At 51.2% G+C, this 26,684-nt stretch overlaps 2 protein-coding genes across 10 annotated transcripts in view; one reads left to right on the top strand and one right to left on the bottom strand.

Annotated features, from left to right (window-relative positions):
- Positions 1-248: 248 nt before the first annotated feature.
- EMILIN3 (elastin microfibril interfacer 3) lies at positions 249-16,373 on the top strand. Its single transcript, XM_050917304.1, has 4 exons — positions 249-487; positions 5,095-5,217; positions 12,315-12,562; positions 14,479-16,373. Exons 1-4 carry the CDS (start codon positions 294-296, stop codon positions 16,371-16,373), a joined length of 2,460 nt encoding a protein of 819 aa, XP_050773261.1. The 5' UTR covers positions 249-293.
- A 5,855-nt stretch (positions 16,374-22,228) lies between these two features.
- LPIN3 (lipin 3) overlaps positions 22,229-26,684 on the bottom strand; it is a 50,318-nt gene continuing 45,862 nt past the window's right edge. For all 9 annotated transcript variants that reach the window (XM_050917290.1, XM_050917285.1, XM_050917287.1 and 6 more), the window contains exons 17-20: positions 24,809-24,961; positions 23,699-23,813; positions 23,494-23,597; positions 22,229-22,704 (exon numbers count right to left, since the gene is read on the bottom strand). In XM_050917290.1, the coding sequence (XP_050773247.1) occupies positions 22,560-22,704; positions 23,494-23,597; positions 23,699-23,813; positions 24,809-24,961 (517 nt within the window). In that variant the 3' untranslated portion in view covers positions 22,229-22,559. The remainder of the gene's footprint in view (positions 22,705-23,493; positions 23,598-23,698; positions 23,814-24,808; positions 24,962-26,684) is intronic.

The raw sequence follows: 26,684 nt of genomic DNA, 5'->3' as shown, positions 1-26,684 counted from the left end.
CCTTTGCCTCTCCAGCGGGCAGAGGGACAGGGGCGCTCTCCTTCACCTTGGCTGCCCTCACCCTGTCTGTCTATTTATAGGATTTCCTACTCCCCCTCCCCGCCACTGGAAAGTTTAACGAGCCTTTAAGAAAACCCGTCCTTGCAGCTTCTCCTGCGCCGGCGGATCCTCTGCACCTCCCAAGCCAAGCAGCAGAGACTCGCATCCGAGCCTCAGTGACAAGGAGGAGGAAGGTTACGAGGCTGGCTGCAGCGCTCCCTCGCTCGCCGTCTCCTTGGAGGGGCAGAAAGAACATGAGCAGGACAAGTGGAAACTCTCTCTTCTGGGTTTTCGCCTACCTCTGCCTGGGGACGTTGGTTTCTCCGACGGATGCCAAAGGGACCTATTACCACCACCCCGCCCCTGTCTCTTACAGTAACAGATACAATCTTTATACCTCAGGATCTAGCCCTCAGCTCAGCCCCGGGAAGCCCATGGGGAAGCACAAGTAAGTGTGGCTCGTCTTTCTTTTCAGCGCTGTCTCTTTCCCATTGACTAGACTGGAAATCGCAGGCTGCTGGGTTTCACTGCGGATCGGTTTCAGGGGACGGGGCTCAGAGCTGCCCGGGAGCTCGAAGCTACATTTCTGGTCTGGGCAGCGAGCTATACGGTTGGAAAGTGCCTGTATTTCTGCATTGACTCTGGAGTGCTCAGGCAGAGAGGCGGGGCGGGGTGGGGAGAAGGGATCCGGATTAAAAACTGTAACACCCCCGCTCCCCCTTCATTTGCTCCAGAGAGGCTTGTTTGGCCAGAGCTCGCTCTACCCGTGGGGAAAAGGACCGATGTGGGGTTAGGAGTAAAGAAACATCGGAAAGAAGCGATCGATGCTGGCGGTGCCAGCCAGAGGGTCCCCAAACCCCAGTAACGTTTTCCAGCTGCCGCCCTTAAAAGCTCGGGCTGAAGCTCTTACGCCGCTAGCCACCGGTGGCTACCGGGAAAAGAGCCAGCCTAGCCCTCACCGTGTACCGCACTAGCTCCTGGCCAGCAATTTGTACCATTGGTGGCTGCCGGCCTTGGCTCCTAGGGCAGTGAGGCGGGGTTTGCCGCGGGCTCCTGGGGCTGAGGGGTAGAAAGGGGGTCAGTCAGTCTCCCCAGCTTCCTCTCCTGGGGCGCCTGAGCCTCAACTGGAGGCTGGCGAGGGGCTCGTTGGGAGGCTTGCATGGCTTAGCTGTCACCCCCAGAGCTTCTCTTGCACTTGCAGCGCTCCATGGACTCAAGTGCTGCTCTGTGTCTCCTTCCCGGCCCCTCCCATTTATAATACTCTGCCCCATTAGCTGCTGCACCCATTGGCATCCACTGGTGGGAAATGTCTCCAGCCCCAGGCAGGCCGGAATGGGCCCGTGTCATGCGCTAACCCAGTGCCATCCCTCCCTGGCACCTCTCCCTGTGCCCTGTCCTTTTAGAGGGGGGCCATACAGAGGAGGAGGATGCTTTGCTTTTGCTGCTCAGTCGCTGTATAACGGGGCTACTTGGCAGCTGAGTTGGGGAGCCAATATCAGCTTCGCCCTAGACACATGCTCAGCCCCCCCTCCCATCCTCTCCCTCTTCCCGCACCAGCCTGCCCACCTACTGAGTCCTAGGAAGGGTTGAATTGCAGGGAGGGATAATTATCTGGGGGAGTGCTCTGGCCTGTGCTATGCAGGAGGTCAGCCTGGATGGTCACGATGGTCCCTCTGGCTCAGAATCCATGAAAACTCAGCCCTGATCCATTCAATGGGAGAGCTGGATTATCTCTTCCCTTCATTTTCCAGGGAGCTCAGAGAATGGCCTGTGCTGGGTGGAATCCAAATCCCTAATCTCTTTACTTTGGCGTGAGTTTCATGCTCATAAAAACAAGGCACTGACAATACTAGCTCTAGCCCAGCATAGAGCAAACAGGGCTGGGGAGGCTACACACCCCTCTCTAACCAATGCACCAGTCCTGACTGGCTTCCCCTGTTATTCCAGACTTGGGCTCCTCTGCTCCAGGTGGACAGCCCCTGCTGTGTTAGCCCTTCTCTTCTCCTAAGCCACCACTGCCTGAATAATGTGATGATCTGGGATGTATCTAGAAGGGTGCCTTAAGAATGAGGCTGAGACCCTCAAACTCATTGCACGTGTGACTGAAAGGTGAAGATCTCTTGGTGGTGAAGGCCCAAGGCAGCAGCTCCCCAGGCTTTGGTCAGGGTGCAGGTGGTGGCGGGAGAGTTGAAGCCATTTCCTCATTTGGGGCAGAGCAGCCAAACACCAACAGAACTATTTCACCTTTGAAGAGCTGTTTGCCCCAGCCCCATGAGCTCACTCATCCCCATCTGCTTTATCCCATGGACCCACCATATGCATCTCAGCCTTTGGCTTTGTCCTTGCACCCTCATCTTCTCCCGCTGTGCCATCTGCTGTGTCCCTGTGGCCTTAATCCTTCTCCTTTCTACACTTCTCTGCTATCTCTGCCCCACATTCTGAACTTCTCAGCACATCCTCATCTGCTTCCCCCCACAGCCCAGTGCTTTGCTGGAATTGCCTCAGCGTCCCTTTGTTCTAGCACTACCCTGGTACTCTTCCCACTGGGCCTGCCTCTGTTGACCTCAATCCCTCTTTCCAGCACCCAGGTGGATTGTGTTGCACTTGCTGCCCCACTCTGGCTGTCTTGCCTCCCATATCCGTCTAAACTTGGTTACAGTCTGCACATTAATCGAAATGGTGCCGTTACTTGGCAGCATGTTCCCACGGTGAGAAAAAGAACGTGTGAAAGCAGACTTGCCTAACTGGACATCCAAGGCAGAAGCAACCTGGGTACCGTCTGATTCACTGTGGCTTGCTCAGTGCAGGCATTGTGCCTACAGGTGGAGGCCTGGGGATCCTACCTTTTTGCAGTCACCAGCCATTCCGTCTCCCAGTTGTGAGAAAACTCCTAGCATGAGCTACCCAGAAAGCTCCCTCTTTTTCCTACTGTCGATAGCCATGCTGCACTCCACTAGACCAAGCTGCCCATTAAGGCTGGGGGCAGTTCCCATTAGTGACGTGGGTGTAAGGCAAGTAGATAGTCCCCCCTCCACCACCACTACCCCAGCCTATGGTCCTGTCTTCACTGGACATGGAACCAAGTGTAATCCACATTAGATGTTACTAAGACCCTGTCTCCACCATAGGAACTACCATGGTGAAAGACCTGGTTACAATACAGTTGTCCCCCAGCAAAGGTAAGAGATGAGTCAGCCTGGCAATGTAGGTGGGATGAACTATGATTGAATCATGTTCTCAAGCCATGCTAAAGCTTGGACATTTGCAGAGCTGTGGGGAATGTGGTTCAGTCCTGCCTACACCTCCAGGCAAGGTTTTAGAGCACCGCTGGAACCAGGAGCAGGGGAACCTGTGCTCTGTGCTTATTCTGGAGTCAATCTGGCAAAAATCTGAAGCAACCCCATAAGGACCTGTGGGACTAACCTCCAACACTGCGAGTGTGGTTTAGCAGACAGAAGGAGCCCTTGCTTCAGGAGCCCAGCCACTAAGTGCATAGGGGAAGCCAGCAGCCAGGAAGAGTCCTGTGCCCTGGGAGCCTCTCCTGAGAGCTTGGGGAGAAGGAAACAGCCAGGTGCATGGGGAAGCAGACAGCTCAGATTTGTCTTGCAGCCCAGGGCTCCAACCCCAGAGTGTAAACATACAAAGGAGGTGGAACTGAGCTTCCACAAGGTTGCTGAGCTCTAAGCTAAAGAGCTGAACCTAGACTTCTCAAGCTTTGCTGGAGACGTGCAGCATCCCGTTTAGCTGCATCCCGTTGATCAAGGTGAGAGATACTTGGATGGATTCATGCCCATCTTGTGGGAAATGCTGGTACTGAGATCTCAGACCCTGTCTCAATGTAGCTATTGTACTTCCTTATGTTTGCCTGGGACAGCACTCAAAGTCGCAGACAGCAGCATGTGAGTGAAGAGCTAGGAGCAATTAACTTTCTTTCTTGGTTGTTGTTCTGGGGTTGTTGTTTCAAGTGAAGGGTGGGGAAAGCCCTTGATGTGAGGGTCTCACATGAGAAGGGTACGTGTACAGTGTATCAGGGATAGGAGAACCAGCCCAGATTTAATCAAAACCCACCAAACCCTGGGGCATCTCACTCATTTGAAAGTGTTTGACTGACTGGTTTTGCCTGTTCTCATTGCCAAGTCACAGCCAGGAAGGGAAGCAGCAGGACCAGAATACAGCGGGGCGCAACAAGCTTAGTGATCTTGCTGACCCAGACAACTAGAAAGCCCTGGAGATCTTGCAAGCTGATCTCCTGAGAAAGTCTGAGCAAAGACATTCAGGCACAGTGAAATGAGCATCTGCGATCCTGCCAGCCCTGGGGAGATGGAGCTCCTGCAGGCTCAGAGAGAGCTCTGCACAGATAGCCCACAACCAAACATCCGAACCCCTCCCCAGAGGGGAACAGTGCAGGCATGATCAATAAAGCTCAGCGTTATGTAACTTGCTGTCAGGACTCAGGGCTTACACTGAAGGAGCTCCTCATGGCCTGTGACCCAATGTGTCCATCACTACTGTACAGCACAGCTCCTCAGTGCAGTCCCAGTGGTTTTACACGTGGTCTAATGCACCACGAGGCATGGCCCTCTGTCACCATGCTTGCATGGCATGATATTAACCGGAGTGGTCACAAGGAGGCTTCAGGTTAACGAATGCAGAGGCTGAGCACAACATGGAATCCAGGCTGGGGCATCCAGGTGATGTTCATCTATCCCCATTTCTTCCCTGGAGACCCCAGCACCCAGCTGGGTATGGAGCAGTAGGGGTCCCTTCACTCTAAGCTCTCTTGCTGTGACTTTTCCAGGTCAGTGGTGTTAGCTAATTCATTATTCCAAGTGAATGAACAGGTGGAGGGAGCCCTCTAGCAGCCTAACCCTGGTGGAAGCATTAGTAGCAAATGCTAGCCAGGTGCAGGTAAACTCTGGACTGGAGGGTTTTTTGAGTCTTTACCTTGGAAATGGACTTTGGTAGCAATGCCCCATTCTCCTTCCCTTTTGGGGGATTCCTGGCTGCTGTTTCTGGGCAGTGGTTTGACTGTGTTCTGCTTTGTTTCCACTGCAGGAGCTACTGTGCATACGTGGTGCAGAGAAATGTGACATGCACCCTGCAGGATGGGGTGGAGAGCTACGTGAAGGCAGAATATCACAAGTGCAGCTGGGGGCCCAAGTGCCCAGGGAAAATCCTGTGAGTACATGTTGGACATAGCCATGGGAGTGGCATGGTAGGATCCGATGGTCATTTAGATCGAACGCTTGCCCTAATGTAACACATATGGAAATATGAGTGTGCTGCTTTCATGTCACTGTCCCAGGGCTGGGCCACATGCCTTCTGCATGGATGAAGCTTATCTGGCTTTCTGCAGTAGGTTTGCATCTCTGGAACATGGGTGTAGTGGATATTGCATCAGAAAAAGAGATCCAGTGGATGGGGAGGCAGTAGGTTTGCATCTCTGGAACGTGGGCGTAGTGGATATTGCATCAGAAAAAGAGATCCAGTGGATGGGGTGCTAGGTGGGGCTGCTCATCCCCAGGAGCTCAAAGCATTGACCTTTCAGTCTGAGTATTAATACCCTCATTTGTCAGATGGGAAACAGTGGTACAGGGAGGTGAAGCAATGTGCCCAGAATCACACAGTCAATCAGTGGTGAAATCATGAACAGAACCCTGTATACAGTGTTCATTTCTGGCCAGCCCATCTTAAAATATACAGAAGCAACAGAAGGCGGTTCAGAGACAAGCAGACAGAGCCAAGAGACTTCTGCATGAGGAAGGATTGGAAAGACGGGGATGGTTTAGTTTAGAGAGATAACTGAGTGGCATGTTAGAAGTACACAAATATGAAATGATACAGAGATGATAAATCATAATACTACCGAGCTCACACACAGCACTTTTCATCCATAGATCTTAAAAATCTGTACAAAGGAGATTGGTATCATTAGCTTCATTTTACAAATGGGGAAACTGAGGTAAAAAGCAGCAACACACCTTGTCTAAGGACAGCAGCCAAGCCAGGAACAGATCCCAGGTCTTCTGAGTCCTAGGCCCGCAGGCCAACTACTAGTCCGTCCTGCCTTTCCCTGGGAGCATCCTAGTCACTATCTCACAGCACAGGTAACAGCTAACAAGACATTTAAAACAAGTCAAAGGAAATACTTTTCTTTGCAATGCACTACAGATCTGTGGCACTCATTGCCACAAGGCACCACTAAAGTCAGGAACCTAGCAAGACTCAGAACATTAGACATTTTCGTGGATGGTAGAGTAAAGTCAATCACAGTTGCATTAGATAAGGTAAAAACATAATGGATACAGCCCCTCATGCTTCAGGGCATAAGCCAACCACTACCTGCCTGGGGTAGAAAGAAACTTCCCCTTAGAGGACAACATGCAGTAACTCTCCACTGCAAGGGCAGGCAGGCTGTTTCCACCTACCTCTGAGGCAACTCCTGTTGGTCACTGTAGGAGACAGGATACTGGACTGCTACTAAATGGATCCATTCGGCTGACCTGGTTTGGCAGTTAGTGTGCTCCTCCGTCTCCAAAGCCCCTGAGCTAACCACTGGACATTGATGCCATCACCTGAGGCTCCCTGGTCTCATTTCCTAGAGCTGCCTCTGAGTGACTCAAGGAAGGGGGAGGGGCAGCACAGACCCCATCCTTTTGACCCAGAAGCACTAGCCAGGACTCCCTCTGGAGTCCATGACTTCTGCTCCATAAGCAACCTGAGGGAATGCAACCATAGGAGCTCACAGCACTATGACCTGGAAGTGAACCCATGTCTCCTTGGCAACAGCACCCAGCCTAGTGCACTAACCACTAGGTCCCTGGGCCAGCCAGACTCATGGGGCAAGACAAATGTGGGTTTTCCCTTTCCTTCTCCCATGGTGCTGCTCCCTTGGAGGGAGCCGGTCCCTGGCCCAGCCATTAGGGTGCTCAGGGCTAGAACGACTGATCTGAAGAGCGAACAGACTTCCAGAAGCAGATACCCTTAGTTTTTTATTTCCTTTTTTTTGAGGGGGGGGGGTGCCATTTAAAGCCAAATGTATTGCTGCCCCTGGGGAGAGAAAGGATAGGGGCCCTGATGCCCCAGACCTACTAGCACACTGCTCCCACTGGGGAGATAAGGGGCAGGAGAGAATTGTGTGAGGGAGAGATCACTCAAGGCCTCTGTCCCAGGTAGGGAGCAGAAGGGCAGTCTCCAGTCCTGCCCAGCCCCAGCAGTTTGGAGACACCACTAGTGGGTTTGCAGTTTGGAGACACTCCCTCCCCGCATCAGCACATCTCCCACCCTTCTTTCCAACCAACCCTGCCTTCTCTTCCCATCTCCCACCAAGAGGATGAATGGATGAGGCCCACCTACCGGTGGGTTGTGCACTAATGCTACCCACAGGCTCTCATCCAGTAGCCCCATTCCACCAAAGGGCAGCAGGAATGAAATCAAGTCACTGTCCCATTGGTGGAGTAAGGCATCCCAGTGCAGCTATATCCACAGTGTCTTGACTGGGTGAACGCATGTGCTTTATGGAGGTGGCCTGATGGTCCCCCCTCCATGGCACCTGCCTCAGATCATCTGGCAAGGATTCTAAGCAACTGCACTGTAACGGCTGGGGAGAGCTGGCTGTGGGGAGGGGGTCAGCAGAAAATTGCAATGAAAATTCAAATAATGTTGGTTTTGCCAACAATTGTCATGAAAATTTACAGAAACATTTTAATTTGGAACATCTGCCACAGTGCCTCCTGCTCCCATTCTTTTCTAGGCAGTGGCTCTCTCATCGGCCTACATCTCCCATGATACATCATGGTGAGGAGGAGTTGGTGCATCATGGGACTCCCTGGTCTTAGTGCTTCCTGGGAGTTGTAGTCCTGGAGGGAAACTTCCTGGAGAAGAATGGGCAACTGAGCTACAACTCTCCCGAGGTACTGGAGCAGCATATTTCGGTTGTCAGGAGTTTTTCATCTGGTGTTGAGGGGTTTTTGAGGAAAAGTCCAACATTTCTATGGAAAAGAGACAATTTTGGTGAACATTTTCATTTGTCAATAATCCAGTTTGATAAGAAAATTTCGACCAGCCCAAGTCCAGGGTTCAAATGCAGAAGGGGAGAAGGTGTAAACCACGGAAAGGGAGCTGCCGGTTTCCTGTACCAGGAAAGTATTTTTAAACTCCCTGCCATCTAGAAATGGTCCAAGGGAAAAACCCTGCTGTTCAGCAAAGCTAGGACTGGAATGAGACGATTTCCTTTCTGCTTCTCTAGCATCTGCATCCAACAAGCTAAGGACTTATGTGGATATTAATTTGGCCTCACACTGCCTGAGAACTAAGCAGGATTGTGATCCCATCCCCCTCTCACTGATGGGCAAACTATCCCAGGGAGGTTAAGGATCTGATTTGCAGAGCCCCCACATCTCACACTGAAGCCCGGGGTCTGAAAAGGTCTTTCACTGAGCTCAGTACATCCGGTGCATGTTGGGTGCCAAGTTCTCCTGGAAACCTGGCTGGCAGCTCAGCAGCAAGGCTAAAGCAGAACCCAGGAGCCATGACTCCCAGCCTTTGCTATGCTCCCTGGCAGAGAAATGTTGGTAGTGTCAGTTGAGTAGGAGGAGAATGAATGAACTCCAGCAAAGGCAGGGAAATCCCCACATTTCCCCCCTCCCTCAAAAATATCATGACCACTAGGAACCTCACAGCTGTCACTATGCTGCATTCTGTAGCTTGCATGGGACTTCTGTGAGATTGGGCAGGGGGAGAACTCAGCCCACTTGAGCTAAAGGAGAATCTCCACAAGCTGATAGCAGTATAGGGCCTATGACACACCATTTTGAGTCCATTGGGTGGAAAGCAGCAGTGTACACATAAAAGCCTGTTCTTTATATGCATCCACAGTTAGCCAAACTCACTCTCAAGCATCTGGGGGTGGCAGGTGTTCAGCCAGGCTTGCTGGAACAATTTTCATAGTGGGGGTCCTGAGACCCATTGACCCAAACTGTAAATCTTGTATATAATGGAAACCACTTCAAGTCAGGGATTGCTGCAGCACCCTCCTGCACCCCTAGTTCCAGCACCCATGAGTTCACCTCACTCGGACATGGGTGTGAAAGGTCCTCCTAGGTTCTCCAAGCTGACACTGTGCTGCACAATGGCACTCACACCACCACTGCAGCAGTGGGGCTAGACTGTAGCTCTAAAAGCTCAGCCCAGCCTCCGCCTCTTGAGCTAAGGAGGGTCACGCTTCTCCCTGAGCAGGATCTATGACATCAAGTTGCACCGTTCAAATGCTCCCCACTAGAGGGCAGCAGTTCACAGGCTGTTTCTGCTAGCTCGCCATTTGGTAACTAGCCCCACTGAGCACTGCCCTGCTCCCACTCCCACTCCCCACTCCCTGGCCCACTGCATCGCTTCAAACACACACACTGAACCAATGGCATTTGCTGAAAGAGGCTGCATTGGCCAGCTGCACTTTTTACACCGCTTGGAATGCTGCACACAAGAGCGAGGCAGTTTTTCCAGGCACTGTTGATCTAGCTGCAATAAATACTTCCTGTTGCTGGCAGTCAGGGAGTTGGGGATTGGGTTCCTAATTGCAGAAGGGCAGTGTGTTCCTCATCGTGAGTGGTGCCAGAGGGCAGCGCAGCAGGGCTGGGAGCCCCTCGTGCACCAGACGCCTTGGTCGCCCCATCCTGAGTTCCACTTACAATCCCCCGCCTCTGCCAAATGCAAAGAGCGACAGGCTGCAGCCCAAACGTCTGCTCAGAGCCGAGGTGCTGGCTTGTGCCAATGTTGTTATTGACAGTGGCTGAGCTCGGCAGCTTTTACTGCGCACCACGATATTTCCGGGCAGGCTTAAACACTCTATAAAATATACCATAGTAACTTGGAGGCTTCTGGAGGGAGAAATAATAAAAAGCGAGCTGCTTTTTCCAGTCCCTGCTCCCCCTTTCTGACCCTCGCTTGCATTTCCAATTGAACAAACAGCAGCTCACGGCAGGTCCATGCGCAGCGTGGCGTTCCATGGGGGCTGGCCAAAAGGAGCCTGGAGGAACCGGCCGCTGAGCAAAACCCTTCCCAGTGGACAGGGACTCACCAGAAAAAACTACCAACCAGAACAAGCCCTCCTTTCTCAAGCACATTGAGAGCAGCTGAGCTAGAGCAGCCCTGTGATGCTCTCCCTTTGAAGAAGGTGCAGCATTTTGTGGGTGTGTACTTGGCCACATACATATAAATCAGTGCCTGTATACATCCACCTGTACCTGTACTAGGGCATGTATGTAGCTTATACACTCCCCTCCAAGTGAATACAGGCAGAAGTGCAGGAGATGTGCACATGCATCCATGGCTGTGCGTGTTAGCTAATGCCTTGCACCTCACTTAGCCATGCATGTCAGAATCCCTTGTATCAGTGCATGTCTGCACTTGAGTGCATTAGAACAACATAAGGTGCTCCCCAATGGGTGAAGACATCTGGGTAGCATATTCCCCCTACCATGCAGTAATGCACATGCAGAGTTTTTCCAAAGTGGAGTGGAAAGCTAAGGGGCCCAACTCAATAAATATTTGAGACAGCGGAACATTTTCCATGTTGCCGTTTTCCACTCAAAAATGCTGTCAGCAAAATCAAAATGGTTCACAGGAACGTTGATTTCAACTAAGTTTAACAGAAAAAAATTGAAACTATTTCAGTCAAAATGGTGTATTTTGTTTCATCTTGCTCAGTTTTTCTTGTTTTGACTTAATTTTTTTGACATTTATATCAATATGATTATATTAATATATTTGTATTATATATAGCATGTTTCAACGGTGGCAAAATGTTTTGTTAAGGTGATTGCAATGTTTCTGAAGTGAAATATATCAGAATTTCAATTCCATGGTAAATTTCAACTTTTTGTGCCCCCTCGGACCAAAGGGAATTTCAAAATATTAGAATTTCCTGTAGAGGAGCAATTCCATTTTCAGAGCAGCTTGAACATTGGCTTGGCTCACTTTGGCAGTAAAGATTCAGGTCCGTTTTCATTCTGTTCCAATTGGTTCCCACACTCCCCATTCATATAAGGTCACTGGAACTCTGGCAGGGATGAGGCCTAGAGAGAAACGGGGGAAAGGGGGGAGTTTACTCCTATCCTAATGCTAGCTGTTGAATTCACATTAGTGACACCACTGATGAGGTAGAGTGAGGGGAAGATGAGGTGGGATTAAAGTAGAGGCTCTGCTGTTTGAAATATGCAGAGGAAGGATGGGCCAGTTGTTAAATCCCAGCTCTGTGTTCTAGGGTCAGCTTTCTGCCCCATTATTAAGGGGCCCTAGGATGTGTCTCTTAAGCCTCTCTCCCACTTTCCCCTTCTGTAAAATGTGGACAGTAAAATGTGCCATGTAGGGATGTTGTAAAGCTCCCTCCATCACCAAAAGTGAAGGACTTGGGGAGTCTTGGCTGGCAGGCGGTGAGTGAGGTGCAGAGGGTTAACAACATCCATCCAACCCACAGTGCTTCCCATGAGGAGAAAATACAGATATTGGGCATTGCTGCCCCCTACTGCTTAAAAACAATCAGTATTTTATAGCAAATACAGCAAGATTATTGTAACAATGTTCCCTTCTAGAAACGTTCTCCAAAATACAGCCATCTTTCAAAAAGGTATTTGACCAGTCCTGTAACATTCCACAGAAAAGATCGCCCTCCCCCATGCAATTCTATGGCGTTATTAAAAAACAAACTTTGGAAAAGGTTTCTCTTTTAAATTCTGTAACATTTGAGTCATTTCCACCAACACCTCTGAGTTTTTTCTTTCTTGCACAGGCAGTCATTTACTGTGTATTTGTGCAAGCTTTAGCAAAACGAGGCCCATTGTAGTTGCCCTCCAGATGCTACAGCAATACCTAGGTTTAATAATACAAATTATATTGGTAGTGGTCTTTGATTTTCAAAGTGAGAGGCCCAGCAAAGCAAAGAAAGAAAGGTGCATAAGCCATCCTTTGTATGTTCTGCCCCTTCCATCCATCCAGGTCTTGTCGATCTGACTGTAAGCTCAGGAGGGGTGGGGAGCTGTCTCTTGTTCTGTTTGCACAGTATATAGTGCAAGCTCTGTTGGGGCCTATAAGGCAGTTACAGCTGGGCCTTGTGGTGCTAGGAAGAGAAATGCCACTAACAGTTACTATTTATCATCTCCAGCATGGCAGGAAAGGTGGCTGATTCAGCCCCCGCCCCCTCTTCTGTTATAAAGCGCTCAAGATCTAGATTTCAAGTCGTGACTCTGCTCTCCCTTCCCTCCTCCCTCATCTCCAAAAAGGTACCGCACCTTCTACAGACCCAAGTACAAGATTGGCTACAAGACAGTGACTGAGCTGGCATGGAGGTGCTGCCCAGGACTCATGGGAGAAGGGTGCCACGACAGCCCTACCGATCAACCAGGTCTGCTGCCCCAGCGCCCCAGCCCAAAGATTCCTCCTGGTCACAAGATGTTTCCAGGTCCTAGAGTTCCTCCTCATCCCCAAATCCACCCTGAGCCGTTTCCAGGTCCAAAGAAGAACCACTATGGTGAGTGATTGAGCCTTCCCTGGGGAGCTGCATTGCCTTTGATTTCACACCCACAGGTTATGGTTGCACAGAAACTAATGACACAGTCAGCGCCCGTTGTTACCTTTCACCAGCACCTGTGCAGTGTCTGTTGTAGCTGGGCTCCTGCAGGGTTTCATGGGGCTGGGTTCCTCACACTCACTGCAGCATGGATCATTTGGAGACAGAAAGTCAGAGAATTGTAGGATTCGTAAGCGTTTATAAGGCAAGTTGGGTTTTAGGGCCAAATTAATAGAAGGTAATTCAACAGGTTCCAGCAGCCCATTCCAGCTGAGCTAACTTCTGCAGTAGAGTGGCTACAAGGTGCCCACATAAAACAGGCAGCAGGAACTAATGGAGGGTGTTTTGAAATGTACAATACAGTCCCGGCCCTTTAAAAAATTCCTCCCATGTCACAAAAAGGGAGCATCTTGATAATACCACGGCTCAGTGGAAATCACTCTCCAGGCAGGCAATTCCTTGCAGGCCAGGTAGAACTCTAAAGACCTGAGACTCAACTCTTTGGGAACAGAGGGGCACATCTTACCTTTCAGAGGGCTGGGCCTGAACAGATGGGCTCCTGCTTTCTTTGTCACAGCCCTGCTTTTCCAAGGCTGCTCCCACCTGCAGTGCTAAAATCAGGAGATTTCCCCAGTGCTGAGGACTTGTCTATGTTCTAAACGTGCTTGGGGGTGGTGAGAGGTCATCACTGACCAAGTTGCACAGCTAAGTAAGCATGGGGCAATGTGCCTCCCATTCTCTTGGGACGGAGGGGAAAGAGGCCAAGAAGTGGGGCAGGGATTTGGGTTTTGAGCAGCCAGGCTTGCTCACACTTTACCTTGTAGGGAACACAAGGAGAATTGGTAGGTTCAGGCCTGAGTCAAAGCCCACTGAAATTAATGGGAGATGACAGTAGACTTTTCATTAGGCTGCAGCAGAACACACCTAGCTGGAGCATCTGTACCTACAGCCGTCCTGTAGAGGCTGGCGCCCCGCTAGAGCGAGTAGCACTGAAAACACTCCCAGTACCTAGAGTAGCCGCACTATCTGTCTCTGCTTAGGGCAGCAGAAATAGATACAGCAGCAGAGGCAGCAGGGGCAGATACAGAATTTTTACATACATTGTACAGCAGAGCAAGAGGGTGCAGAGGAAGGAGGTAGTTCTCTAGAGCTACCTGAGGCAAGTGGGGTGGGACAGGACACCGGGCTTTGCAGCCTCATCAGACTGCTCAAGCCACAGAGGAGCCCTTTCCAGCTACCCACGGCCCAACTCTTGGCCAAACACAAACAGACAGACATCACTTCTAATGGGGACTGAACCCATCATCCCCCAAAATATAGGCCTCTACCTCGTTTACTATCAGTAAAGAGCAGGGATTACACTTGCTGAATCCAGGTATTAGGGGGAGACATGAAGTCAGGCTCAGAGGGCCATAGTCATTAATACACAAAGGGAGCAGAAGAATAGAGACTTACAGCTATTCACCACCCATCCCCTTGCAGTTATGGCCTGCAGCTATAGACATAAGAACACATGCCAGCTGACTCAGGCTCATGGGGTTCAGGCTAAGGGGCTGCTTAATTGCAGTGTAGATGTTGCAGATTGGCTCTGGAACCATGCGAGGTGAACTGCAGCCCAAGCCAGAACATCTATGCTGCAATTAAGCAGCCCCTTAGCCACAGCCAGCGGGCTAGGGCTAGCCACTGGTTTTTAATTGCAGTGTAGACATACCCAGGAAGGCCAGATGGGCTGCCTGCCATGTTAACCATCTGAATACCAGAAAGCTGAATGCAAGCAACAGGACAGGCAGAAGTCAGAATTAAGGCGGAGAAAGCTTAATTCTGTAGTTGCTGTCGTTGTCATCGTCATCTTCCCCTCTGTTTCTTCTCTAATGTAGGCAGGAAGATACCTGGCATCTTTGGGGACAGGCTGGACCGGCTGGAAGAGGAGGTAAGGCGCCTCTCGCAGTCCTACGACAGCCTGCACAATGTGGTGAGTGGGCTAGGGGACCACCTGCGTCTGGCCATCCAGGAGGACACCAACAAGATGATCGGGTCTCTGATGAACAGCCCAAGCGTGCCCGACTCAACGGTGGGCTTTGGGGTCATTCCCGATGGGATTGTGGATGTGGCTGACAAGGCGGACATCACCACCTATCCACCCGTGGGTGAGATCCTGGCCAAGGTGAGTGAGGTGAGTGACGTGCTGAAGACCAAGACAGATTTGCTCAATGAGGTGCATGGCCTGGTCCTGGACCATGACGGGCAGATCAAACACCTGCTGGAATCAGCTAGGCCATCACCCCTCACCTCCATTGACATGTTGGAGGAGTACGTGGACACCCGGCTGAGCAACCTGCGAGGAGAGCTGCTGGATGGCTTTGAGAAGAAGCTGGTGAAAATCCAGAGCACGTGTGACTTCAGGATCAAGGAGGTGCAGCAGCAGTGCGAGGAGGAGAAAGCTGCCAACTTGCGGCTACAGCAGACCCTGGACGGCAAAGAACTGGAGATCAAGAAGGAGATCTCCCAGCTGGAGACCCAGATCCAAGGGCTGACCGTGGTGGAGAGCTGCTGCGGCAACCTGAACTACCTCACCGAGCGCATGGATATCCTGGAGAAGGGCCTGCACAGCATCTCTGAGTCCCAGAAGAACCTGCACTCACAGCTCAACGGTGAGTTCTCCACCATCACCCTGGGGAGCCTCGTTGAAGGGCGCTTTGAGGACCTGGAGGCGAGGCTCAATGCTACGGAGAGAGAGACTGGCAGTTGCTGCTCCAGCTTGGAGGATAGCATGATGGGTCTGGTGAGGTCAGAGTTGGATGGTGTGAGGACCTCATCTGAGGACAAAATGAGGACCTTGGAGGACAGGTTCATGACCATTGTGGGGGAGCTAAGCAATGTCACTGCCCCAGTGGGCCTGGATGGAGCCGTGATGCCCTTGCTGGAGGGAGAGCTTGCCAACATGAGGAAGCAGACAGATGAGAGACTGGAGGTGCTGCAGAGCCGGCTCACCACCCTGGAGAGCACTTGCTTACTGGGCTGCGCCTCTGCTTCCAAAGATGTGGAGACCTTCCGGACAGAAATTGAGGACTGCCAGAGCAAGAACCAGGATCTGCTGCTCAGAATGGACAGCAACAACGACCTCCTGCACAAGTTGAATGCCACCATCCTGGAGATCCAGAGGCGGATTGAGGAGGAGGCAACCGGCTCCCTGCAAGGCGAGATCACCCTGCTCAAGATCAACTTGAATACCGTGAGCAAATCCCTGACAGGGCTCAAGGACTCCGTCTCCCAGTACTCCAACACCGTGCTGCACGTCAACTCCTCACTGGACGAACACGAGCACAAGATAGAGGACGCGGTGCACTCCATTCAGGAGAAGGTCAGTGACCAAGGCTCGCAACTCATCTTCAGTAACAAGCGTGTCCTGAACCTGAAAGGCGACCTGGAGAGACTCAAAGCCAGGATCGTGAATGATCTAAGCAACTGCAAGAACGCTGCACATGACCTGCAGAAGGAGGTGACCCAGTTCGACAGCCGTGTGGCCCAGGTGGAAAACATGTGCGGCAGGCTTGGTGCCATGACGGGGAGCCTGGACATCATCCGTGATGAGCTGGAGAAGCACACAGGCAGCCTGTGGGGCTACATGGACCATATGAACGGGACTTTGACCTCCCACTCTCAGGAAATAACTGTACTGAAGGACAACTTGCTGGATTGCCAGGCCAAAGTCACAGAGCTGGCCGAACAGGTCACCAACTTGGAAGGTGCTTCAGAGGGGAAGCAGCATTAGCTATACTGAAAGCCAGCTCTCTTTATCCTTGAAGAACAGAATTAACTTATATCACACAGACTCTACTGTGACAATGGGTTGTTTTTTTTTAAATATAAATGGAAAGCTGCTATAATCCCTTCTCCCATTTCTTTAATTTTTTTTTCTTGTCTGAGAAAAGTGAAACCCTACAGCCCAAATCGTCCCTTTGCCATTACCGAACTGGAATTGATGTCCCTTCTTGTCACTTAGCAGCTGTCCTAACAACGTAGCGAGATCCTGGTCATAGCTGGGTGGTTGTTATGTAGCTGTGACCCAGGAATGACAATTCAGGACCAAGCTCAAGGCAGAATCATTTTGGAGGATTGATTGCTTTGGAAAGAATAAAACTCTGTATTTGTAAGGCAGGATGGACAAACTCTGTTCCTAAAGGATCACATGCATCTTATCCACTGGGGCAAAGAGATAGTCAGGGACTCACCTTCACAACACCCACCGGGGACATTTGGATTTTAAACAGGGAAAGCCTTCTAGTATGTACCCTGGGGAATTTTATTCACCTTTTTGACACAATGGCTTCCATTCTATTCAGCTAAGCCCAGGTTTCTGTCTCTCAACTAATGCCTAAGCCAATTTAAAATTAAATGCATTCCCCATCCACCCACCCCTTTTGGCAGGCATCATAGGGGGATATGCATTAAGACAAACATGTCTATAAACAACCTTCTTCCTCCCCCACTGCTCTGGAGTGCAGTGCCTTTGCTCAGCTTCCTCCATCTTACCAGTTGTGCTATGGAGCACACAGTATGCCCTGTTAGAGAGTCAACTATTTAAGCATGGCATTTTCGGGGAGTCCATTTTAGGACTGTACTAGGCCTGAATTTAATAAGAACAAGGGGTACTAGGGGTCCTGTGTGTTTGCAGGCCAAGGACTGCAAATTGGACACAACCCTTTGCTTGTTGCCTAAGTCACATTGTCTCCAAAGCTCAGAAGCCAGGACATTAAGCTATGGTGCCCCCCCAACCCTGGAGAGTAATTTAAGCAATAATGGGGCAGGGGATATGTGCAGGTGTTCTTGTCCCATAAATGGCTTTACTGCACAAGATGCTTCAGGTATAGATTTGGAGAAATAGGGTTTATCCGTTCCCAGGCTGCACAGGGCAACGTGTGTTCATGTCTATTATCCCATCGTCACAAAGACAGGAGTGGGCAACTGGGATCACATACCCCAGGGCCCCTGAAAGCCTTCTTGGCTAGGTGACTTCCCTAGAGAGGGACTTCCTTTATCAAGCACAGGCAGGAGGCGAAGGTAAGGACAAGTCTCTCTCAGTGCCTTTGAAAGCAGAACCCTTCCGGGGGGGGCGGGGGTAGGGGGGATGTTAATCAAGGGAAGCTCAACTCAGCAGCATCATTTGGGCTTTTGGGAGATCTCCACATTTCACCCAGTTTTCCAGCTGGGCTGATGAGGTACAAAGGAGCCCAGTGAAGCATCAGATCCTTGAGTGGTTCTGGTGAGCTAGGAATGGGGATTCACCCCACAGTAGAACCAGGAGGTGCTGGGGACTCCCACGTCTGGGCCATTTCACATTAGTACCATGGCACGTTTGTGACATCCAAGGACTGTATTCTGGTACTCAGACTGGCAAGAGAGTTCCTCTGCTACAAGCTATAGCCCAAGAAACAAGGGAAAGGTTAAACTCCAGTTTCACATAGAGCACACGGTCTGACTGGAACTAGCAGGAACCCTCTCTGCACAGACTGCAGTGATCGAGGACAATACCTAGCTCCTCCTCTAGATATGGCCAGGGTTGTTTGGCTAGGCTGGATTTAGTCACGGTGAAAAGAAAGCAGAGTCTATTTCAGCTACACTGGCACTGGGGGTGTGGGGGGAAGCTGCCATGGTACATGCTATTCATGGCTCTAATTTAATCTCTCACACTAGGCCTGCTTCAGTTCTTCTCTGCACCTGCTGCCACCACAGCCCTGGCCCTGACTTTCCACCCCATTGCCCTCTTCCACTCATTTTTGGGCACTCTCATCCCTTTTTTCCTTCTATTACCACATTTCTTCCCTGTAACCCATTGCACCTGAGAGTCAGGCACAGGCTGAAACTGGGCTCTGAAGAAAACGCCCCCTTTGCTCCATTTCCCCAAGCACATGGTAGCAGCTTGCCTCATAGAACAGCTGGAAACATCCTTTCCCCTGTGATACAACTCTAACGTGAGCCCCAGCCTGGGAGGGAAGAGCATTTCCCCTTTTTACCAAATAGCTGGGGATGCAGAGCTCAGAGATGATGGTAGGGGTAGGAGCATAGACCTAGGATGCTCCCTGAAACCATACATGTTCTCCAGCACAAATCCATGACTACTGCACCCTTTACCAGCTGGGCTTTCAGTGCTGCATGGAATCAGGCACTTCTCCATGCCTCTACTCAGCAAGGACAGTCGCTAACAAAGGTGAGAGATGTCTCTCTACTGGATGGGAAAGAGGCCGTAGAGCAAAGCTGGATCATCTCTTGGTCACAGAGAAAAATCCCTTCTCAGCCCATGACTACTTTTAGCTCTCTCAACCCAGAGAAGTAACTTACAGATTGTGCTCTTTGTACTGCTCCATGCTTCCAAATAGCCCTGTACAGCAGTAGTTCTCAACCAGGGATCTGGGGTCCCCTGGGGGGGCCACAAGCAGGTTTCACGGGGTCTGCCAAGCAGAGCCAGCATTAGACTTGCTGGGGCCCCAGTCAGAAAGCCAATACCCGACCCCAAAGCTGAACCCTGAACCCCACCAACTGGGGCTGAAGCCAAAGCCTGAGCACCTTAGCGTCGTAGGAGCTCCGTGGTATGGAGCTCCAGGTGCCCAGTTAAGAGGAAGATAAGCTTGATAGTAGGAGATTTGTTTTATCTATAGCCAGTGTGATAGTCTGCATTTTCAAATAGCAAGTGGCTGAGGGGAGCAGCTCTCTGGAGGTCAGAGGGAAAGTAGGATGTTAAAGCTAACACAACTGAGGAGGGCGATAGTTTCAGATGGGGCAGGGGGGAAGGCATGTTGATCTCTCAGAAATGGTGCTATATTTGAACTCCTTTCCAGCCAATCACTTGAAGACACTGACAGTTTGCAGGTCTGTTCTTGGACCATCGAGTTTAAAAGCTAAGTAACATGGTGTTTAAATGGGCATTTGGTGCTTTCGAAGGAGGAATCAGATTGTACCTGCATCTTCACTCCCTGTTGGGGGCGTGGGGTTCTGGGACAGTTGTGAAATCCTATTAGAGTCCATTTTGAGTTTTTTTTAAACTTTGTACATTTGTTCAGATGTTAAAGCTGAAAGACCATTTGTACTAAGAACAAAAAATAAAACTTGCTGAGGTCTTTGGTATCAAATGACTCCCTTAGAATTAACAGAGGTGCAAGCACAGGGCTTAGTTTACTGAGAGAGGCAGCCAGGATTGAGACACGAGTTATTTTCCAGAACAAGTTGTTTGAGGGGTGGAAATTGTGGGGAGGGAGGGTGGGTTTGCAGCCTTGTTCAGTCAATGCTGGTTGTTACAGCAATTCTATCATTATCTGCAGAATGTGCTTTAGAAAGAGGCTATTGCTCACAGGAGCATTTGGCATTCTCCTGTTTTTATTTATTTCATAATTAGGTGTATGCAAGACTCCTTTCAGCTTGGAAATGGGGGGGGGGGGTAGAGAGAAGGGAAGCTGATGAAGGACCAACCTTTAAGCAACTTCAGCCAGCTCTCCCTTGTGACACTAAATTATGACCATATTTTGCAAAGTGCTGAGTACTAGCACCTGAGCTCTCTGGAAAGTCTGGATGCAAGGGTAGGCACTGAGCCCCGTGAACATTCTGTCTTTAAGGCCTGAGTACTGATGCCGTGACTGCTCTCTAGGGACCACAAGGCTCACAAGAGCCTGGCTTGCTTGTTTTTTAAATGAGCACACAGTCTGCAGTAAGGTCTAAATGGACACAAGCAGGGCTGGCTCCAGGCCACAGTGCGCCAAGCGTGTGCTTGGGCCGGCACGCCGCAGGAGGCGCTCTGCCGGTTGCTGGGAGGCTGGCAGGTGGCTCTGGTGGAGCTGCCGCAAACGTGGCTGCGGACTGTCCGCTGGTCCCGCAGACACGCCTGCAGCAGCTCCACCAGAGCCGCGGGACCATTGGACCCTCCGCAGAAACACCTGCGGGAGGGCCACCGGAGCCGCGGGATGGGCGAGCGGCAGAGCGGCTGCTGCGGCGTGCCGCTGTGCTTGAGGTGGTGAAATTGCTAGAGCTGGCCCTGGACATGAGTGCACCCATTTTGTGCCCAGCTGCGCTGGGACTGAGTTCTGCAAGGGGCGCAAAGGCAGGGCATGAAATGCATGGTCTCACCTGGCCCCTACAGCGGAAAGCTGCAAACAGCAGAAGCTTCTCTCTCCCCTGCATTATAGGGACAAGAGCCAATGTGGGATTTGAAACCCATTTTGAGTTCAAGCTCCTTCCACGTAGACTAGATGTGGGCACCTGGAACAAGTCACTCTTGCTCTCTGCCAGTGAGACAGGAGGCTCCGTTTGAAAAAAGAGACATCCCTCAGGGGAGCCACAGTTAGAAAGAAGGTGAAGAAAGCCTGCATGTACCCAATGCACCTTTTTGGCTGAGGTTAGAGAGCTTCCATCTTCCCCCAACCTACGTGTCAAGTCAGAACATTTCTGAAGTAGGCTGCAGTACGGCCACAGATCAGAATTCATGGGTGCTACTCTCACTTCTGCCAACAACGCACTAGCTGGCCTTAAGCAAGTCACATCTTCTGCTTCAATTTCCCTCTCAGTTAAATAGGAGTCATGCTGGAAAGGCATAATTGTAAAAAGCACTTTGAGATCCTCCCACAGAAGCACAAGGTCATAGAGCAGGGATCGGCAACCTGGGGCCCATGGCCCACCAGGATAAGCCCCCTGGCAGGCCAGGCCGGTTTGTTTACGTGCCATGTCTGCAGGTTCAGCATATTGCGGCTCCCATTGGCTGCAGTTTGCTGCTCCAGACCAATGGGGGCTGCAGGAAGTGATGGCCAGCACATCCCTTCACCTATGCCGCTTCCTGCAGCCCCCGTTGGCCTGGAGTGGCAAATCGCAGCCAGTGGGAGCCGCGATCGGCTGAACCTGCAGACACGGCAGGTAAACAAACCGGCCCGGCCCGCCAGGGGGCTTACCCTGAGGGCTACTTGCCAAAGGTTTGCTGATCCCTGTCATACAGGATTAGTAGGAGCACCCACATGTGGCCTCATCAAATCCAGCAGGCTGTGGATGCAAATCCCAGAAGACCCTTTCTCCTATTAGTGACATTGCAAGGGCCAAGAACAACATTGCCTGTTGAACGAGCCCATAGCTCGTTCCATTAAATAAAATCAGCAGCACTTTAAATGGAACCTCAACCCCTTTGGGAGGGACAGCAGCATCATTCCACATCTGTACATTAAGGGCAAGCTGCCACAGAGAGGCCACGGGCCAGGCTTTCAAGAGATACTGAGGCACCTAAAGATGTTGATGGGGGATTTTCAAAGGCAACACAGCTGGGCCCTGTTGCAGAACTAGGAAGAGACCTCTGTACCAGGTTTCAGCTTCCTGATTGAAGCCCTAGGTAAGCTCGTACTCCCTGGTGAACTACGAGCTTTAACACCAATTCAGTGGCACCTGTGCTCAGGAGTGATACAGGAAACGAGCAGTAGCAGAAGCTATAGAATGAGACAGACACACACAGGGCTTTAAGGCACTATGTATTATGCTATTAGTGACCAACTACTTTAATCCAGACCATCTTCAGCCTCCTTAAACAAAATTGAGGAATTAAACTGCACCTCAGCTGATCCAAGCTCTGAACTCTCATTGGTTGTTGGGTAGATTAGCAGCCATAGTGAATATCCACCAGTAGATCAACCCAAGGGGATCCACCCACCGCCCCTAAAACCAACAAGTCATTTCAAACCTATAAGAACCTCAAACATGTATCTGGTTTACAGGAAAAAACATCCAATTCCTACTGAATAGACAAGCTTTACGTCAAAAACTGGATTAACCCCACCACTACCCCTTGAAGAGGGGGTTCACAGTCCAGAAGGTGTCCAGGGTTTATTAAATGAAAACTCCTTAGCAGCAGTAGAATAGGCAGGAGGTGGCAGTGGCTGCTGTATCAAGGCCTGGCAGGTTGTCCATCCTCACCAGGTCTCCATTCTCCAGTGAGTCAGGCAAGATCTTCTATGTCAATGAGCGGCAGTGGAGCCCTCCAGTAGGAGAACTGGCTGTACTCTGGCCACAGCAAAGCAACACTAACACCTTGGCCTACCGGGGGGAAGATTAGCTCCACCAGCTCAGTCAGCCGTTCATACCTACAAGGAAAAAAGGATCAAACATACAGGATTATGAGGCCACGTTTCTCCTCCTCGGCTCTCATCCAGGCACATGAGCCACCAAAAGGTGCTCAAGGCACACTTTACTCCACAGCCAACAATGTGTTGTGACTAGGCCCATTCAGACCTGGAGTGCACTAGCTTCTCATGCCACGTATGTTGCACAGGCTTTCGTGCTCACTGGCATGCAGCTGTGGCCCACCCACCACCCCAGTGTTGACAACACTGCTACCACAACAGCGCCAGTGGTGATAGGAAATCCGGTGGACTAACTCTGCAGGAGACAGTTTAAGTCACAGGCCTTTTCCCTAGGGAAAGCCATGTGAAGGAAGGAAGCCATGTTTGTTAAACACAGGAAAAATAAGACTTCCTTCCTGGGTTCAACATACTCCTAGGATGCTGACTGTGGAGCCCAACCTTCTCAAAGGCATTTCCCCCCTGCCCAAAGCAACTACTCCTCTAACCCTTCCCCTGTGCAAGAGGAGAGGGACACAGAGCTGGCATTAACCCCCAGTTTATCGGGGGATCAGGTAGGAACCCTGCAACCTGCCACAGAATGTTATTGGTATGAGCTTCTGCATATGAGCCATACAGAAGCTGGACCACAGTAGCTTCCCCACAGTCCAGGCAAGACTAGGAAGAGCTGGGGGACGGGTATGTGTGTGGAAGACAGGGTCAGAAGCAGCCTGAATAGTTGAGGAGGGAGGGGAAAGTGGTGGTAGGGGCAGCCCATGGTATAGAGACAGTACAATAGGCAGGCAGGCTTACGTGGATTTCTGGTTCTTGGTGAGCTCCCGGATCAGTTCCCCCTTTGGGTTCACCGTGAATATATGAGACTCCAACAACCCCACTTGCTTGTAAGCATCGACATCCTGCCCGAGAAAGATCAACCAGACCAGTTAGAGCCAAGGAAGCACTGTCCTGCCCCGCCAGGATTGCCCCCCTTTCCCCCAGCAGGGAGGATCGCACTCACATGGACTCTGTTCCCAAAGGCAGCATGGAAGGGCTGCCCCGCGGAGCCAAACAGGTTTCGAATGTCTGTCAAGCAGGCGATTTTGAATACCTCCGGCTTCTTCTCTATCACCTCCCTGCAACATAAGGGGTGGGACGTCAGGTCCAGACAGGACCCACTGAGCCAGGCTGGTCCAGGATCTAGGACAGCCAGGACTTCAATGCACTCCCTTGTTCCAGGATCCCCCAGGCAGAGTCGAGGGGCTGCAGTTGGCCCATCCTAGGAGGGAAGTCCAAGCCTCTCCCCCTACCTTATCTGGAAGGCTGTGACTACACAGGTGATGAGACTTGAAGGAGCCCAACCCCCACTCACTATCCCCCTCCACTGGGGGAGACTGCCATCAGCCAATCAAATCAAGTACATCTGGAGAGGCAACAGGGGCACTGCACCCCTCCTATTACAGGGGAAGTGGAAGTCCCAGAACAAGGGGCAGTTCTGCTTAGCAGAACAGTGCCAAACACCACTGGGGGTGAGATTAGAGGAGCCAGGGGGCAGATGCTTTGTAAAGCCAGAACCATGTTGCAGACTTTAATGAATTGCTTGGTATTAAAGCCATTACTAGCATCCTAAGAGGAGTGGCTAAGAGACCCAACCCCAGGGAACAGGCTCCTCTGATGAGGATAAAGCCTGTTTGTGCAGGGATAGGGCTACACCTGCAATGAAACCAGTGTTTGGGTTAAGATGTGACAGAGGTGGGTGGTTTATAGCATCTAAGTCCCATTATGTGGGGAGTGGCGGGGAAAGCATGTGTACAGAGGATATTAAGCAGAGACAGGCTGAACACCCTCCAAGGAGATGTTTGGCCAGGAGTTTCAAAGCCTTTGAGACCTTCATCACGCAGCGGAGAGGCTTGCATGGTTCCCGGCACCTGCCCATGAGGGCTTCTACCTAAGCTCTCACACTGCTCCCATCACTGAGGGGCTGCTGGTGCCCTCTCAGCTCCTGAGGGAGCCAGGCTTCCCACAGAATGAAGGCCAAGGAGGAGCCATCAAAATAAAGACACGCAGGTGCCAACCCAAGTGTAGCTGTCCTGGGGGGGGGTAAACACAGAACATGGCAGAGAAGAGCTACCTGTGAAAGGCTGAGAAGAGGCTGCTGGGTGCCAGCAGGATGGGCCCCCTGGGGAGGGCACAGCCCTGGTCCTTGACCCATGTCAGGTATCCTTTGGTGATGTGCGCCATGCCAATGGCCCTGGATGAGCAGTAGAGGAACTTGTAGCCATTCCTAGAACAGAGAAGGTAGAACCAGGCAGAGACTTGTCTCTGAGCAAGCTGCAGCTTCATGTCATGTCCCTTGGCACTGCCACAAGGAGGTGGGACCTATACGCGGGGGTTTGGAGACTGAATCACCCCAATTCCTGCTCCCTGCACCCCACAACAGGCACGCACAGCCACCATCACCCCATACACAAGGGACCACTGATTACATCTGGCAACGCTGCTCTCCATGGTCTTGGGCGCTCTGTCCGCTCAACACAGGGCACTCGGGTCCAAGCTCCATAGGAAGAGATCATGAGTGGGCTCATCCCAGAGCAGCCACTCAGGGAGCAGGTTCTCCTCCCTGCCCGCTCCAGTCCTGGAGGTGCTTTGGCAGATCTGCCGGAGGTGATTCAACATGGACTCACTCCAGAGCCCTCAGCCTCTCACCACCACAGGCACTGCACTCCAACCAGAAGGCTTCCGGGTGATTTCCTGGCACCACCCAGGTACAGAGAACAGCCTCCCATCATCCTTTGGCCAGATGCAATGCTCAGCGGCGGGGGGTGGGGAAAACGGAGCACACCAGGGTGCCAGTGGCTACCTACTGCTCTAACTAGGCTTAACAGTATTTAATGAGCTTCCCGTCACTCCTAGCACATCAACCAGAGCTTGGCACATGCTCTTGAAGAACCCACTCAGCTGGATGCACAAGGATACCAAGTTAGTGCAGGGGAGATTTAGTCTACTTTCAGGAGTTTCTCCCCAGCTTAGCACACAAGGTCACATGTGTGCAGCTGGTTCAAGAGGGGAGCTGCAGGCAGGGGAGGCCAACCAGGAGATTCATGTGTCTGTTGGTTTCTCTTATTCAATAGACCAGGTATAAAAGGCAAGAGTGGCAGGATGCAAACTCCCCCCTCTATGGCTCAGTTATTCACCTATCCCAGCCCCTTGTGAGGACAGTATGCAAGTGAAGTGGGGCTCACCTCTTCCAGGCATGGAGAGGGATATGGTTTCCTCACAACAGAGGAAATATTCTGAAGTGAGCCAGGCTCATTGCAGCTTCAAGTACACACAACAGGTACACAACACTCCACAGTGGTGGCTCAGAGATCACACATGGAAATACCAGCATCGGAATACTCTGGCCAATTGAAAAGCCACCCCCATAGGGGCACGACCAGGGATAGAACATGACAGGATGCACAAGACAACCTTAAACCAGATTTAGTTTAGTTAAAACCAAACAAACATTCTCCAGGGTCATTTTAAACACAGTTGCCTTTGCAGGTCCCAACTCAAAAGACCTGCTACTGACCAGTTCAGATGAACATAGGTGAGGGAAGCCTTAGAGCCAATTGCTCCCCTTTACACGTGGAAAGCACAGAAGTCATTCGATGACTGTGGCCTTCAAGACAGCATCACATACTTCCCTAATCCACTAGCCAGTCTCCTACATTTGCCTAGGTGTCTTTTCACAATGCCCCTTAGGAGGCTGCTCAAGTCACAGAATGTTTTCCGAGCCTCCCACCACCTCCCAACCATCTACCAAGTCCTCCTCCAAAACCTTCTTCCAGGAAACCTTCACACACCCTCTTCCTCAGCAAGGCCTCTGTCATAGGCCTGCATTTGGCCCAATTAGCCTCTCAGCTCTGTGAGGGAAGGTCCAGACTAAGTGGGTTGTAGAGCACCCCGTAACTTTACAGATCTCCATGAATAGTTATATTGTCTTCTAGCTATTCGAGATTAAG

Source organism: Gopherus flavomarginatus, chromosome 11 (genome assembly GCF_025201925.1).
Source record: "Gopherus flavomarginatus isolate rGopFla2 chromosome 11, rGopFla2.mat.asm, whole genome shotgun sequence".
Lineage (NCBI taxonomy): Eukaryota > Metazoa > Chordata > Testudines > Testudinidae > Gopherus > Gopherus flavomarginatus.
Note: the sequence above shows the minus strand (reverse complement) of the source record. Positions and strands in the feature narration are given on the sequence as shown.